This window comes from Scylla paramamosain, unplaced genomic scaffold (genome assembly GCF_035594125.1).
Source record: "Scylla paramamosain isolate STU-SP2022 unplaced genomic scaffold, ASM3559412v1 Contig12, whole genome shotgun sequence".
NCBI lineage: Eukaryota > Metazoa > Arthropoda > Malacostraca > Decapoda > Portunidae > Scylla > Scylla paramamosain.
In genome coordinates, this window is record NW_026973677.1 from 1,237,501 (window position 1) to 1,255,398 (window position 17,898).

General features: G+C 43.7%; 1 protein-coding gene across 16 annotated transcripts in view; it reads left to right on the forward strand.

The window, feature by feature from the left end:
* The window catches only part of LOC135097122 (GTP-binding protein 10-like), an 87,012-nt gene that overhangs the window by 48,786 nt on the left and 20,328 nt on the right, over window positions 1–17,898 (forward strand). For 3 of the 16 annotated variants that reach the window (XR_010265392.1, XR_010265393.1, XR_010265394.1), the window contains exons 1-4: window positions 4,254–4,392; window positions 10,309–10,457; window positions 14,551–15,599; window positions 15,900–15,991. Coding sequence is in view for 7 of the 16 variants with exons in the window: in XM_063998880.1 (XP_063854950.1) it covers window positions 10,453–10,457; window positions 14,551–14,705; window positions 15,432–15,599; window positions 15,900–15,940 (369 nt within the window). In the remaining 9 variants the exon portion in view is untranslated. Of the gene's footprint in view, window positions 1–4,253; window positions 4,393–7,954; window positions 8,066–10,308; window positions 10,458–14,550; window positions 15,600–15,899; window positions 15,992–16,360; window positions 17,551–17,898 lie in introns of those variants that run through there. The other 13 variants (XM_063998885.1, XM_063998884.1, XM_063998875.1 and 10 more) reach the window with 12 other exon arrangements.

The window sequence follows — 17,898 nt, forward strand, 5'->3', positions numbered from 1 at the left end:
ACACACACACACACACACACACACACACACACACACACACACACACATGTGAAAAAGGAAGAGGAAAGAATAATCAATAAGAAGAAGGAAGGGAAGAAAGAGGAGGAGGTCTAACAAGAGGAAGAGAAGGGAAGGAAGGAAGGAAGAAGAGGACATGAGTTGTACCGAGGCGCCCTTTGTGTGACTGCCTCGGTTGAGGATGCGGGCTGGGACTGGTGAAGGGGTGGGTCTCGTGGTGTGTTAGGGGGGTAATGGGGGGCCATATAGTTGTGTTGTGGTGTGGTGATGTGACGGCAGGCACCGTGGTGGCGGTGTTGTGTTATGAGTGTGGTGCAGGCAGAGTGAGGGTGCGGGGTTGGCGTGGAGCGCGGCGCCCTTCCTGGAATGGTGACGTCCCGCGTCTGGCGGGCGGCGGACACAGTGACGGTGCGCGGCATGTTCGAGGGGCGGCGGCGGCCCCCCTAGGAGCTCCAGGGCGGCAAGAAGAATGGCGGGAGGCCGTCCCGCACCAGGAGCGTCCTGCTGCCCAGCCCCGTGGTGTGGGGTAGTGACGCGCCGCAGGCCTTCTCCCTGACGCTGCTGCACAACGGCGGCGGCAAAGTGCTGCTGGATGGCTACGACGGAGGCGGCGGCGGCGGCGGCGGCAGGGGGGCGCGGCGGTCGGGCGGCTGCTAGGGCCACCCTGGCCAATGGGGAGCGCTCCTCAGACTCCCAGGACTCCGGGGCCATTTCGGGCACCACGTCAGGCAAGGAGGCCAGCCCGGGCTGCGAGGAGAGCTCGGGCTCCGAGCAGAGCAGCGCGCCGCCCCACGAGGACCCCCGCCACGAGGAGGACCAGTCCAGCCCCGCCTCAGCCCGCTCCTGCGCGGCCCTGCCCCACTCCCGCACCACGCCCTGCTCAACGGGGGGCGCCATGACGCGCTGGACGACGCGCTGCGCCCCCTCACTCTCTACGGGCAGGAGACGGGCGGCGGCGACTTGGGCAGGGTGCGGGCGGCACACGAGACCAACATGAGCATGCTGGCGTACCTGGAGGCGCTGTTCACGGGCGCCAAGCTGGAGGAGGCGCGCCTGGAGGGCAGCAGGGAGGAGCCGCGGAGCCGTCAGTCCCGCTCCCCGGCGCCCCGCAGCCTGCACAGCCCCGAGACAGGATACAAGACCCTGCCCGCATCTTGCTCAGAGCACGCCCTGCGCGGCCTGGCGGGCGGCCTCAGCACGCCCGCACGGCCACAGATGCTGCGCACCATCGAGACGCGCCTGCAGCTGGCGCGGCCCCGCGAGGGCGGCGGGGCGGAGCGGGGCAAGCTGCACCAATGTAACAGCAGCAGCAGCGCCGGCAGCCTCACCCACCTGGCGGGAGGCGGCAGCCCCGCCACCAACGGCGCCTCCACGACCTGTAGGTTCCTGTCGCCCTCCCGCAAGGAGGCACCCGTCACGCTGGCGACCGTCACTAGCGCGGGGGTGGCGCCCCGAAGAGGCCAGACGGGCTGCCGGCGCACTCCGCGGGGCACAACAGCAGCCAGCACTCGCTGCCCCACAAATACCGCAGCCGGAGCGCTCCGCCTTCAGCTCCCCTGCGGTGTCCCGGCAGCGTGGCCCAGACCCCGGCGGCTCCCTCACCTCGCCCTCGGGCACCGCCCAGCGCCGCTTCTCCAGCCTGGAGCTGCGGCACACAGCGCACGGGTTCCCCAGCGCGGGCGTAGCGCTGAGCCCTCCGTCGCCTGCACAGGGCGCCCAGGCCTTCCACCATAAGATGCAGCTCTTTGACATCATGGAGACCCAGGCCCGCTTCTCCCAGGTAGCGCGCGGGGGGCTGTGTGTGTGTGTGTGTGTGTGTGTGGCGGAGGGGGGACTGGCCGGGGGCGGCGACCCCTCTGTACAGTGCAGCACGCATTATTGTGTTACCCTCACCACTCTCTTCACCCAGCCCCCCACCACGCCCCCCACCACACTCCCTCACCCTCCCCACTCCTTCACTCTCCCTTGTGTAGCACGAGCATGGTCACACACACACACACACACACACACACACACACACACACACACACACACACACACACACACACACAAAACTTTCTCTTTTTATTAAGACTTGGAATACACCGCCTCGCCCACTCCCTCTCTCCCTCTCTCTCTCTCTCTCCCTCTCTCTCTCTCCCTCTCACTTTGTGTTGAGCTGCCTCTGGAACGTGTCGCTTGAGCGGAAAAAGAAAAGAGAAAATGGAAGAGAGAAAAAAAAGTGATTTTCGTACATTTTCAATATAATTTTTTCGTGTTTTTAGGGCAAAACAATTAAACCAAAACTCAGAAATGAAGAATTGTCTCTCCGCTAAAAAACGCGCATACCAAAAACCAGAAATAACTCCAAACGAAAGAGACAAGACCGATCACGAGCAGTTGCGACGCCATACTGAAAAACATTGAAGTCTCCAATGCTGAAATATTGTTAATCTGTCACAACAATCTTAAAAACACCCTTAAAAAAACCTTTGGAATATCATCTAGGGTGTTTGGAATGTAGAAATGTTGTTTGGGTGTGTTTGGGAGTGTTTTTATGATTATTTTTATTATATATTTATTTTTTTGTGCTTTAAATTCCAATAACTTCAAATAGAGCCTTTTAAAGAGTGCTTCTCCCTTTAGGAATGTTGAAATGTTGTTAATCTGTCACTACAACCTTAAAATCCCCCTTGAAAACCACAGTAACTTCAACTACAACCTTTTAAATACAGGTAGCAGGGTTCTTAAGGATGTTTCTCATGTCAGTAATGCAGAAATGTTGTTAATCTGTCACTAGAACCTTAAAAACACCCTTGAAAACCACAGAAATACAGCCTTTTAAATACAGTTAGCAGGGTTCTCAAAGAGTGTTTCTCCTGTTAGTAATGCAGAAATATTGTTAATCTGTCTCTAGAATCTTAAAAACACCCATAAAAAGCCCTTGTAACTTCAACTAGGGCCTTTGGAAAGTAGAAATGTTGTTAATCTAACACTAGAACTTTAAAAACATCCTTGAAATCCCACGTCACTTCAACCACAGTAAACAAACAAACAAAGAAAATTTATTATTATTCTTTTTATTTACTTGTTTGTTTGTTTATTTATTTTGTTTGAGAGGAAAAAAAAAAAAAAAAAAAAAAAATATATATATATATATATATATATATATATATATATATATATATATATATATATATATATATATATATATATATATATATATTATTTCATTATTTTGTAGTAATAGTAGTAGTAGTAGTAGTAGTAGTAGTAGTAGTAGTAGTAGTAGTAGTAGCATATTTTCATTGCATTTTATTGTTGTTGTTGTTGTTGTTGTTGTTGTTGTTGTTGTTGTTATGTGTGTGTGTGTGTGTGTGTGTGTGTGTGTGTGTGTTTCCATTGTATACATACCATAATACATTAATATTTTTATAGTGAAAATACAAAAAAAATATTACTTATTATTATTATTATTATTATTATTATTATTATTATTATTATTAATATTATTATTATTATCATTATATTATTATTATTATTATCATTATTATTATCATTATTATCATTATTATTATTGTCATTATTATTATTATTATTATTATTATTATTATTATTATTATTATTATTATTATTATCATTATTGTTACTATTGTTATTACTATTATTATTAGGTAGGTGAGAGGTGAATCAATAATGTACTACTAGTTGGAAAAATTGATAACTAATTTTTCATACCATTGTCTGGTAAAGGTCACTCACAAAAATGATAGACCCGGGGCATGTTTTCTTATTTTCCTCCTCTTCCTACCCTCCCCCTTTCTCTCTCTCTCTCTCTCTCTCTCTCTCTCTCTCTCTCTCTCTCTCTCTCTCTCTCTCTCTCTCTCTCTCTCTCTCTCTGACTGTCTTCAGCCTCTCTCTCGCTATCACAAGCGCATGCACAAGACTTTCTTCTTTCTCTCAGCCCTATTCTGTCCACCTTTCTAATGCAAGAGTTAACCAGTATTCTCAATCAATCACCACTATTCTGTCCTCTCAATTGCAAGAGTTAACTCTCTGCCTCTCGTTGCCATTGATCAATGACTCTCTTACATAAAATAAATAAATAAAATAATGATATATATAAAATGAATGAGCAATTAAATTAAAGAACGAAATTTTTGTAAGCCTAATCTAGCCTAATCTAGCCTAGCCCAACTTAACTGAACCCAGTGTATCTGTCAGATGAAAATAGAATTGAGACACATGTCTCAATCTCTTTTTTCGGTATTGTTACACCAGGGGTATGGGTGCGGGTGGCAGCACTGTGGAGTTGGCAGCACTGGGAGAAGCGGGAACAGGCAGAGAGGGGAGACGCGTGGCCAGAGAGGAGGCCAGCGTGTGCCTGCCTGCTTTGTAAGTGTTTCCCTGCCTGTTGAGTGCCTGTCGTGCCCTGGGAGACTTGTGGTGCCCCCTGTAAACTTGTAAAGCAGTGTACTTGCGGAGGATTTGTCGATAAACCTAGGAAATAGTGCCCGTGTTTTCCCTTGTGCCCCGGCCTCGTGTGTGTGTGTGTGTGTGTGTGTGTATTTTGTCCCGGCGTTCAGTGCTACTTATTTGAGGCCCCGCTGCTCAAGTTTCTTGATCTGTGCCCGTGTGGATAACACGCCCGCCCGGAGTGAGGGGTGGGCACAACAGTATTATTAGAAACATGAACCGTCTAACAGCCACGAAAAAGAAATGTAAATTTTCGTATGGAGAAGCAAAAATCACTGGAATTTGGCTTTCTAAACTAACCTAATTCTCTCTCTCTCTCTCTCTCTCTCTCTCTCTCTCTCTCTCTCTCTCTCTCTCTCTCTCTCTCTCTCTCTCTCTCTCTCTCTCTCTCTCTCTCTCTCTCTCTCTGTCAAATGTGCAGGTATGGCAGTCCATGGAAGTAATGTTTGGCAGAGCAAAGGACTGACTTGTGTTCCTTGTTGATAACAAACAAACATGAGCAGGCAGGGTGTAGTAATGTTTTGATGCTACACTGATGCATTGACAAATAATAATCATAAATGGTTTATTAATAATCCAGTAAGGACAAAATTTATATTGTACTGGATACAAAAAATAATATGTAATAAATATAAGCTTAAAATTAGGAACTTATTAACTAAGGTGGTATTACAGGAGGAGGAGGAGGAGGTTTTGTATTGCTGTACAGGAGGAGGAAGAGATTTTGTGTTGCTGGCAAGAGGAAGAGATTTTGTGTTGCTTGGAAGGGGAAGAAGAGATCTTGTGTTGCTGGGAAGGGGAAGATGAAATTTTGTGTTGCTGGGAAGGGGAAGAAGAAATTTTTGGCAGTCATGGAGAATGTGTGTCCCTCCTGGCTGGGTCCTGCATCATGGTGGTATGAGTTGCCAGTGATGTGTCTCTGCTACAGTGCTGCCATGCCAGGTGAGTGAGGCAGCCTGGCATATATAGCACAGTGGAATGTTATGATGGGCAGCTAATGTATGTGCACAGGAAAAATAAATGCTGGATTCTTTAAAAAATCAGTTTATCTGTATTTTACTGGAGAAAGGCTAAACATAAGTTAAAAGTAATGTGTGGGATCCAAGGAATTAGTAATGTTTTCTTTGAAAGCTATTGGGATGAATTTCAATGGAGAAAAAGGTTCTGATAAACTGGAATGGCTGCTGTCACCATTCTTTTACTTGTCAGTCAATGGTAGGTGTCTGACTCCTTAAATATCACAGCCACACATGATGCCTGTCTCATGACACAAAAGTAGTACAGTTGAACACCACACTATAACCACTTGGGTTAACTTGGAAGGTTCACCCCTGTGGACACTCCATAACAAGTCACTCTAACTGCCATGCATCAATGGCCTGCCTTACCTTACCTTACCTTACTGCAGTGTCTTATCCTCCAGTACATTAGCAACTATGGACCTCTACTCTTGTCTGCATTGTGTAGCTTGTATCATCTGCACTGCTGTCATCCTTGCACTTGTCAACTTCACCAAACTTTCCATGTATATCTCCCCTGGTCTTTTTCTTCTACTCCCCTCTATCATTCCCCTCGGAACAGCATGACTGTGTATGAAGTGTTATTGACTGGTGACAGCAAGGTATGTGGCATCAATCCTTGCTCTTGTAAAACTGAGCCTGGCCAGTTGCAGAACACAGTATGATAGTTTTGATGCCATTTTCATGAGTAAATTTTAATTTTAAATAAAGTCTGACCGTATATTTCAACTTCCAAACCTAACCATGAAGTTTTGTCTCCCCGCATCCCTGAACAGTCTCACCAGCTGCCTTGCTTCACTCCCCTGGCCATGTAAAACAGGCAGGCCAGCAGCTGTCATGAGCCAGTCACAGTGTACACTATCACAATGCATAGTATCTGCCCAGTCCAGTATTTCCATTCCTTGCATCAATATATTTTATTTTATTTATTTATTTATTTATTTTATGTAACAGAGACACTGGCCAAGGGGAATAAATAGTGAAAAAAAAAAGACCATTAAGGTGCAAGTCTCAAAAGAAAGGTTAGAATGAGAAAAATGTCTTGAAAGAGTTCAATTCATAGGAAGGAGGAAATACAGAAGCAGACAGGGAGTTCCAGTGTTTGCCATAAATAGATCCCCTTTTGTGTGTGCGTGTGTGTGTGTCTGTGCGTGTGTGTTTTATGTAGTAGGGACACTGGCCAAGGGCAACAAAAATTCAATAAAAAAAAATGGCCACTGAAATGCCAGTCCCATAAAAGGGTCCAAAGCGGTAGTCAAAAATTGAAGGACAAGTGTCTTGAAATCTGTGTGTGTGTGTGTGTGTGTGTGTGTGTGTGTGTGTGTGTGTGTGTGTGTGTGTGTGTGTGTGTGTGTGTGTGTGTGTGTGTGTGTGTGTGTGTGTGTATATATTTATGTAGTTGTATGGGAGGGGACCTATACTTGTGGTGTCCTGTCATTGTATCTCATGGTGTTTAACATGGCCCTTAAAAAAATTGATGTATTCTCTGTTCTTTCCCATCCCATTCTATGGATTGGATGGGAAAGCTGTTCATTTTCATATTCTTTTTTTTTTTTTTTTTATCTTCCTTCCATGTCCTCTTGTGTCTCTCATGTCCCACTGTATTAGGTCTTCTCTATCCTCCATGTCCATATTCTTCATGATTATATAAATTGCCATCAGTCTCCTTCTTGCCTTCTTTGTTCCAGCATTGTCAATTACAGTTTTGCTAGTCTCTCCTCATATAACATGTCCAACAAGTATGGAACAAATGTTGTTGCTGCTCTTTGAATCCTTTCAGGTTTCAAAGGTCTGATGTAATTTGTTGTGCTTTGTGAGCACACTGTTGCTGCATATTCCAGCCTTGGCCTTATCAGAGTGATGGTCACTTTCTTTACCCTTTCTTCATCCATGTGGACAAATGCCACTCATGTTTTTTTTTTTTTCTCTCCTCATTAGCTTGTAAGTCTCTCCAACAATTTTATTAATGTGTTTCTCAGGTGACGTGTTGTCTGACATGAATACTCCTAGAGATCTCTCTGACTTTGATTTCTGTATAATCTCTCCTCCAAGTTTATATTCCCTCGAAATCCTTTGCTTGCTCATTCCAAACTCCGTTACACTGAATTTCTTGACACTGAATTACATTTCCCATGTGCAGCTCCATTTCCAACTTGTATTAAGGTGTTGCAGTATTTCACAATTGTCCTGTACACTCACTTGTCTTGTGAGTTTAGCATTGTAGGCAAAGAAACTTTTACTGATTCCCTCATTCATGTCATTCATATATGTTGCAAACATAATTAGGGGCAAAACTGATCCCTGTGGGTGATAACTTCCTTCCAAGGAGATCACTTGTCTAATAATCACTCACATTTCCCTGTCTGTCACTATTATTTGCCCAGGGTCGTGTGCTGGTGCTGCTGGAAGTTATGAGGAGTTGTCTTGCTGTCCAGCCAGCCATTTCCTTACGTTAAGAGCTCATGGTTCATGGTGACTGATCTCTGGGTAGGACTGAGGCTCATGTGCCACACACTGTTACAGTCAGACCACAACCCTCATCTCTCATCCCGTATCTACAATACTTGCTGCTGGTAAACAGTTGCTATGTTAAGAGGTTCACTCCTCTCTCTTACTATTCCTGGGACTTGAACCCATCCTGATTAATGATTTTTATGATTTTGCTTATGTCTTGATCCTAATGATAGATAAACAAAGAGAAAAAAAATATTGAACCCAGCTAATTAAGTCTGTGATCTTTGAAAATAATCCTGATGAGAGAAGAATGCTTTTAACAGTGTGCTTAATGGTCATTCTACTTCCTGCCATTCTTTCAGTGTGATGAATTAGAAGGCTGTATTTGATTCTGCTCTTGACCACTCCTATATTTCTTTGTACCATTAACTCTTTTCTGTTATTTAGCATCTTTTCATTTTTTTTCTGTTGCTTATGAGAGCCACATCTAAACACTATACTGGCTACAAATGTGAAGATCTATTCCTGTAATTCTTTTCTCTTTCTTGTGACAGCCACATCTAAACATTACACTGGCTACAAATGTGAAACTCTTTTCTCTCTCCTGACATCTTTATCTAAATATTATACTTGCTAGGAATTTGATAATCTATTTAATTCTTTTCTCTCTCTTGTGACAGCTTTAAACATTGTATTGGCTTGGAATTTCATAATCTATTTAATTCTTTTCTCTGTCTTGTGACAGCTTTATCTAAGCATTATACTGGCTAGGAATTTGAGGATGTATTCACTTGAAAAATTGTTTTCTCTACATTGTGGATGCATGCAATGACTACATACAGTGCATATGAATTACTGTTGAAAGAGTTGATTAATGTGGGGTGTAGTCATCTTGCTTCCTGCCAGTCTTTCTCCATGACAAATTGCATGCTGTGTTTGATCCTCCCCATGCCCATTCCTGTATTCCTTCACTCCATTCACCCTTCACTGGTATTCAACACATTTTTCCTCCCTGAGGCATTCTGTTTTGTTTGACACCCACTTCCAAACATTATACTGGCCAGAAATGTGAAAATCTATTCATTTTTTTTTTTCCCTTCCTTGTGAGAGCCACAGCTGAATGTTATTATGTGCTGGATACAAATTTAAATATCTATTTTTTAGTCTTTTTGTCTTCCTTGTGACAGCCACATCTAAACATTATACCTAATAGAAATGTGAAAATACATTATTTTAATTCCTTTCTCTTTCTTCTGACAGCCACTACTAAATATTATATTGGCCAAAAAACTACAAATCTATTGTTTTCATTCTTTTGTTTATCCTGTGAGAGCCTCATCTAAACATTATACTGGTTAGAAATGTGAAAATCCATTCTGTTTTTTCTCTACCTTGTGACAGTCACATCTAAATATTATAAATGTATTTTCAAGTTCTTTTTGTCTTGTTTGTGACAGCCACTTCTAAACATCATACTGGATATAACTTTGAAGTCTATTCTTTTCTTTCCTTGTTGATGCTTGCAGAGAATGTGCACAGTGCCCTAAGTGGTTGGAGTTGTTGCTGAGAGCTAATTAAGGTACAGTAAAATCACTCTTATCCGGCATCAACGGGACCGCCGACATGCCGGATACTTGAATATTACTGGATACTTGAATAGAAGTGAAATTATGTACACAATCACCACCCTACACTCACGCATCCTACCATAACAAAGATCAGCTGATCTTAATCAGCAGCTGATCTGATCAACTGCTTAAGTGTAAGCACAACACATTTCCTCTTTTCTACAACTTTAGGCATGATGAAGGTGTCAGGCGATAAACTGCACACGCGGGTGTGAGTCACTGAGTAAACACAGTGTAGTGGGCCGCGGGTGGCATGAAGCAGTGCTCTCTGGTGGCGAGGGGACAAAGTATGCCTTGCGCGGGAATTTTAATTGATTTTATGAGTACACATTGATTTTTTATTGATTTTAAGGCTCGGGGAAAAATGTGCCGGATAACTTAAAGCTGCCGGATGAGAGGGATTTTACTGTACATATTATTACATTATTACAGTATTACAGACACTCAGGAGGAAAGGAGTGAGGAAGAAAGCTTAGTCCAGTAGTATGTACTAATCCAGATGTTTTGTAAAGTGATAATGCAGTGTGTTTAGTGTTTGGAATTGATGTTGAAGGAGTTGATTAATGCACATGTTATTATTACAGGTATTCAAGAGCCAGGGAATAAGCAAGAAAGCTGAGTCCAGTCTGCTGTCTGCACATTAAGCCTCAGCTTGTTTGCTCCCATTATGTATTGTACTTAAAGCTTTGAATTATTATTGAAAGAGTTAATTAAAGCATACATTATTATTACAGGCATTCAAGAGCAAGGGAGTGAGGAGAAAAGCTTAGTCCAGTCTGCTGTCTGTGCATCAAGCCTGAGCTGGTCTGCTCCCACGGTGCAGCGTGTGGCAGTGTTAGCAGACACGGCTCTTGTCTGCACCTCATCCTCTTAAAGATATGAGGTGAGCAAGAGGGTGATATTGGTGTAGCTTTGTGTACCATGTGGGAAAACTCCTGCTATGGGGTAGAGTCCTTGGTTATAGAAACAATACATTTACTCTGGATGATACACACTAAGACTAAGATACCACTGAGTGGTTTAACTGCCCTACAGGCCTCAGTGAGTACATTGTGGCTTAATTAGGGTCGGACCATTTCATCCTGAGTGTTTATGTGTTGTCCTTTCTGGGAATTTCCCAGCCTGTGGCACTGCCAGACTTTTTAATGGGCAAATTACCAGATTAGACCCTAAGTGTCAGAGATAACCTTGCTTCCAACTTTCTCTCTCTCTCTCTCTCTCTCTCTCTCTCTCTCTCTCTCTCTCTCTCTCTCTCTCTCTCTCTCTCTCTCTCTCTCTCTCTCTCTCTCTCTCTCTCTCTCTCTCTCTCTCTCTCTCTCTCTCTCTCTCTCTCTCTCTTTTCACGTGCTGTGCGAGAGGAAGTGACCAGTGGATTGACAGGTCACTCTGACAGACTGTCTGAGTCACTGACTAACTGACTGAGTCACTCAAAGAAACGTGACAACACCTGGAGGAAACGTTGCCAAGTATTGTGGTGTTTGCAAAACACAATGCAGTTCTCACTAAAAATTAGACATATATTACATTAACTTACCTTTTTATATCATTACAGTGTATATATGCTACAACTCCATTTAATGTTGTAGTAGTAAGTATCTGACATAAGGTATGTGTTGGTAAAGTTTAGCAGCACCACAGGACGGGAAATCCCCAGAAAGGACAATACCCAAATGTTGAGGATAAAAGGGTCAGACCATAGGTGAGGCTGTCCGAGTGTTGGAGTGGAGTGGTGTTTGTACGCTGGTGTCAAAAGCAGGTCTTCTGTGAAGGAAGAGAGAGTGGCTGCTCAGACTGGAGGCCAAGACACTTTCACGTGTCTGGCCTCACCACAAGTCCCTAGAACATCATGTCAGTTAAGAGAACTCAGGGTATTAGTTTGTCCTTTTCACAACTATAGACCCAACTAGTTATGGAATTTGGTATTATTTCTGAGATAGTAATCAGCCAAAAAGCATTACTTACTGCATTATTAGATGTTAAGGGAACTGAACTGTATAAACCTTTTGCTTGTTCTTAGGACAAGTAAAAAGATATATGGCCAGCTGTGCTATACCTAACCTCCTGGGGTGTAGTAGGATGGTCCATGAAACTGTCCCTTTCCACCACGGGCTGGCTGGGCTAAGAGTGTGAGTGTGTGTGTGTGTGTGTGTGTGTGTGTGTGTGTGTGTGTGTGTGTGTGTGTGTGTGTGTGTGTGTGTGTGTGTGTGTGTGTGTAATATAGGGTTTGAGCAGGGCTCATAGTGTCCTGTCTCCATAGCTATATTTATCCAGCATTTCCTTAAATTTCTGCATGTTTGGTGCTCTAACAACCTCTTCATTTAAGCAATTCCAGATATTCACAGTTCTATGTGGAAGACTGTTCTTCTTGATGCCCCTCAAACACTGACTCTTCTTCCCTCTCAGTCCTCCTATATGTTTCTTCTTCCACAATAATCTTTTATGCAGAACTTTATCAAAAGTTTTTTGATGTCCAAGCACACTACATCTACCCACCCATCTCTGTTTTGTACTTCATCTATTACTCTTGTATAGAAACTCTGTAAATTTGGTACACATGACCTTCCTCTTCTGAAACCAAATTGTCTATTTGTTATAACTTTGTTCTTTTCCAAATATTTCACTCACTTTTCTTTGATCACTATTTCACAGATCTTGCCTATAACACTAGCTACCAACACCAGTCTATAATTTAGTGGCTCAGTCCTCTTTCCTCCTTTGTGTATTGACACTATATTTGCTCTCTTCCACTCTTTTGGTACTTTTCCCTCTATCAGTGAGCTGTTAATCACATCCCAAATTGGCTCCACCACTTGTTCTCTACATTCCTTTAGTGTCCAGCCTGATACTTCATCAAGCCCCAATGCTTTCCTGACATCCAACTCTCATAACAATTTGCCAATTTCATGTTTTTGCACCAAGACTTCCTGTAACCCTTCCCACCACACTTCCTCATTTGGTTCTATGAAATTTGCTTCCACATTGAACACAGACCTAAAACTCTCATTCATAATTTCACTCATCTCTTCCACTGTTTGATATATCCTTTCTCCCTTTACTATCTTGTCAATGGTCTCTCTGTTTATCATCTTTCCATTAATATACCTGTAAAAAAAAGCTTGGGGTCTTCTTCACATTTCTTTACCACATCCTTTTCAAGTTGTTTCTCCTCCTCTCTTCTTATTCTAAAATATTTATTCCTTGCCTCCTTATACTGCTTTCTATTCTTTTCATTTTTTTTGCTTCTTCAATTTTTCCAAGCTATATCCTTTCTCTTCTTAGCTTATGCACATCTGGCATTATACCAAATATGTTTGTTCCTCCTTACTTTTTATATAGGTACATACTTCTGCACACCTTCATTGTACTTCTTCAAGAATGTTTCATATTTCTCTTGCACTCTCATGCCTTCCGTAAGTTCCTTCCAAAGAATTTTCTTAACTCTGCAAAATTTGTCTTTGCGTGATTTAATCTCCCATTTTTATAATCCTCCTTACATGCTAGAACCTCCCAGTCTTACAGTACCACTTCTAACACCACATGGTCACTTTTTCCCTTTGGGATTAAGCATTTAATGTTTGGACAGGGCTTTTTTTTTTTTTTTTTTTTTTTTTTTTTTTTTTTTTTTTTTGTGAACACCAGGTCTAGCATTGATGGTTCCTTCTCCTCTCTGTATCTTGTAAATTCCTCCACCCATCGGTCCATTGTATTCAACATAGCTAACTGTAGCGTTTCTTCACTCCATTGTCCAGCATTTCCATTAACTTCCATCTCCTCCCAGCTTACATTTTTGTGGTTAAAGTCTCCCACTAGTAGTATTTTACTGTCCTTCCTTATCATGTTGTCTAGGCACTTCAACACTTCCTTTTGCATTTCCTTGTGTTGTGGCATGTACGTTAATATGATCCTCCTCCTCTCTCTTCCACTAGTCCTGATTGTTATACCTATCACCTCCACCATACCATCTCCACGTTGCACTTCTTCCACATATATATCATCTCGAAGTATTATCAGTACTCCTCCTCCTCCTTTTCCCTTTCTATCTCTCCTCTAGTAATTATATCTCTCCTCCTTAAAGCTTAAGTGGACTTCCTCTTTTAACTTTGTCTCTGTTAGGCACAACACATCTGGTCTACTTTCTTTCAGGTAATCTCTCACTTCCAGTACACCTGAGAGTAACCCATCTATGTTTGTATAAATTACTCTTAATGTACTGCTTCCCCACCACTTGTAATTTCTCCATCTGCTGCTGTGGTTCTTTCAGTACTTGTTCCCTTTCCCAAGTGTACCATTTCCTCAGTGTCATATCTAGTATCTTCCAATAAAATTTCCTCTTCTCGGTCTCTGTCCTTCTGTTGTTTTTTTCCTTAGCTTCATTTCTCAGGTCCCGCTCTTTTTCCCTTTCTTCCAAGTTCATATCTCTTTTTACCCAAATATTTTTGTATTCTGAACTTTCAGCCAGCTTCCTGATTCTCACTAGGATCTGCCGTATTGCAACTTGGGATCTCATTCTCACTTTTAATGGTCTTTTACCTCCCTCACTATATTTTCCAATTCTATATGCCTCTTCCACTTCTCGTTCCAGTCCCTGTTCCTCATCTTGGACCATTGTAATAATTTTCCTTACCAGTTCCTTCTCTTCCATCTCTCAGATTTAACTGGGTTTTCTTCTCTTGCAGTCCATGTGTGTGTGTGTGTGTGTGTGTGTGTGTGTGTGTGTGTTGCTTTGTATGGGCCACTACATATGTGATTACCAGTCTGGTATACAGAAAGATAGATAGATTATTATTGCTGCTGCTGCTGCTGCTGCTGCTGCTGCTGCTGCTGTATATAGATAAATAGATAGATTTTACTTTTTTTTTCCTTTTTTTTTTACTCCAGAGAAGGTAGAAAGATACCCATAACAATATATTTTACTTTGCTCCAGAAAATATAGGAATGTACCTATAACAATTTCCTAAAGCTGTTTTCCCATCCAGGTGGTGTGAGCACTGGGACAAGATGAAGAGAGTACGCAGCAAGTTTGTGGATGTTTTGCGGCTGCACGTGCGGGGTGGAGCGGGGGGCATGGGTCTGCCGCGCCTCGGGGGAGTGGGAGGCGCAGGGGGTGATGTGTATGTGGAGGGGAAGGAAGGTGAAGCATGGAGACACTGTGTCTGTTGTGATGGGAAGTGACATAGAGAGATTATGTTTGTTATGACAGGAAGTGAGGCTTGGCATTTAAACACTGTTATGACAGGGAATGAGGCTTGGAAACTTCCTTCTCACCCTGCTCTCTCTCTCACAGACCACTTCTCACCCTGCTCTCCCTCTCATAGACCACTTCTCACCCTGTTTCCCTCTCACAGACCACTTCTCATTCTGCTCTCCCTCTCACAGACCACTTCTCACCCTGCTCTCCCTCTCACAGACCACTTCTCACCCTGCTCTCCCTCACACAGACCACTTCTCACCCTGCTCTCCCTCTCACAGACCACTTCTCACCCTGCTCTCCCTCACACAGACCACTTCTCACCCTGCTCTCCCTCTCACAGACCACTTCTCACCCTGCTCTCCCTCTCACAGACCACTTCCCACCCTGCTCTCCCTCCCACAGACCACTTCTCACCCTGCTCTCCCTCTCACAGACCATTTCTTGCCCTGCTCTCCCTCTCACAGACCACTTCTCATCCTGCTCTCCCTCTCATAGACCACTTCTCACCCTGCTCTCCCTCTCACAGACCACTTCTCACACTGCCCTCTCTCACAGACCACTTCTCACCCTGCTCTCCCTCTCACAGACCACTTCTCACCCTGCTCTCCATCTCACAGACCACATCCCTCTTACCCTGCTCTCTCTGTCTCTCTCTTTCCCTCACAGGCCACAGTCTGCTGAAGCTGTGCAAGGCTCAGCCAGACCAGCAGTGGGTTGGGGCAGCTGGCATGGACAGTTACAAGTATCGCATCTGTGGGGAGGCTGGCGCTGAGCTGATCATTCCTGTCCCTACAGGCACCACCGTCTGGCTCGAGCAGCACCAGAAATTGCTGGGTGAGAATGCCACTCTCACCTTTTTCCTGATGGCACTCTCACTCTTTTCCTTTTTCACCCTGTCTTTATTTTCTCTTTGATCTCTTGTTAGAATTTTTTTTTTATTGACAGGAAAGAATTGGTTCTGAAATAGACTGGTGGATGAATGGAATGGACTCAGTAATCAGTTGTTAGTGTATATGTATGTATGTGTGTGTGTGTGTAGGATGGTTAAGCTGTAATCAGTAGAAATATTTCCCTAAGTTAAGGTGTGATTTTTATCTTTTCTTCCTTTTTTTTTTTTTTTTTTTTTTTTTTCAGGTGAGATAAACTGTGCAGGAGACAAGGTGTTGGTGGCTTGAGGTGGGCAGAGCAGCAACCCCAGCAACCAGTACAATGGGCAGAAGGGACAGGTGGGTACTGGTGGGACATCAGGAACACTGGCACTTCCTTGGCTTATTTATTTATTGATTGATTGATTTTCATGTAAGTGGGGCACTGGCCAACAGCAACAAAAGGTTAAAAAGAAAAAAAAAAGTCTCACTAGAATGCCAGTCCCTAAAGAGAGGTCAAAAAGGATCATCGATAATTGGAGGACAAGTGTCTTGAAATGGAAACCCCCTCTCATACATGCGAAATGTACTCTGTGCATGGACAGATAAGGCACCTGTGCAAAGTTAGCAGCTGTGGGGGTGAGAAAAACTATGTACAAACCTGCTGGCTTCTTGCACTACCCCTTTTTGATGATGTGTTCTCATGTTCCTATGTTCTCGCATCCACAGGGACACATTGTGAAGCTGAAACTGAAGCTGTTGGCTGATGTGGGTCTGGTGGGCTTCTCTAACGCTGGCAACAGCATTAGGGAAGCCTGAGGAACAGTGGTGTTCCTCAGGGTTCTGTCCTGTCACCCACTCTTCTTATTATTCATTAATGATCTTCTAAACCAAACTTCTTGTCCTATCCACTCCTACGCTGATGATACCACCCTGCACTTTTCCACATCTTTTCATAGACGTCCAACCCTTCAGGAGGTAAACATTTCACGCAGGGAAGCCACAGAACGCCTGACTTCTGATCTTTCTAAAATTTCTGATTGGGGCAGAGCAAACTTGGTATTGTTCAATGCCTCAAAAACTCAATTCCTCCATCTTTCAACTCGACATAACCTTCCAGACAACTATCCCCTTTTCTTCAGTGACACTCAATTGCCCCCCTCTTCTACACTGAACATCCTCGGTCTGTCCTTTACTTATAATCTGAACTGGAAACTTCACATCTCATCTCTAGCTAAAACAGCCTCTATGAAGTTAGGTATTCTGAGATGTCTCCGCCAGTTTTTCTCATCCCTCAGCTGCTAACTCTGTACAAGGGCCTTATCTGTCCATGTATGGGGTATGCTTCACATGTCCGGGGGGTTCCACTCATACTGCTCTTCTAGACAGGGTGGAATCAAAAGCTTTTCATCTCATCAACTCCTCTCCTCTAACTGACTGTCTTCAGCCTCTCTCTCACCGCCACAATGTTGCATATCTAGCTGTCTTCTACTGCTATTTTCATGCTAACTGCTCTTCTGATCTTGCTAACTGTATGCCTCCCTTCCTCCCACAGCCTCGCTGCACAAGACTTTCTTCTTTCTCTCACCCCTGTTCTGTCCACCTCTCTAATGCAAGAGTTAACCAGTATTCTCAATCATTCGTCCCTTTCTCTGGTAAACTCTGGAACTCCCTGCCTGCTTCTGTATTTCCACCTTCCTATGACTTGAATTCCTTCAAGAGGGAGGTTTCAAGACACTTATTCATCAATTTTTGACTACTGCTTTGATCCTTTTATGGGACTGGCATTTCAGTGGCCATTTTTTTTTATTGGATTTTTGTTGCCCTTGGCCAGTGTCCCTCCTACATTAAAAAAAAAAAAAAGTCCACACTGCTGTGGGCCATCTCCAGCGCCAGACCCAAGGTGGCCAGCTACCCCTGTGAGTGTTCTGCACCTCTCTCTCCTTGTTCACATCATCTCCACTTTGCTCTGCCTCATGTTTGCTTGATTTTTTGACTGCACTGCTCATTGCCTTTAGTTTATACTGTTTCATGTCTTCTCTATATGTACTCTCTCTCTCTCTCTCTCTCTCTCTCTCTCTCTCTCTCTCTCTCTCTCTCTCTCTCTCTCTCTCTCTCTCTCTCTCTCTCTCTCTCTCTCTCTCTCTCTCTCTCTCTCTCTCTCTCTCTCTCTCTCTCTGTCCATGAATATGTCTGTCTGTGTGTGTGTCACCACACTTCAGGGCTGAAGTATTGCCATAGTTCACACAATTCATCATTTTCATCCC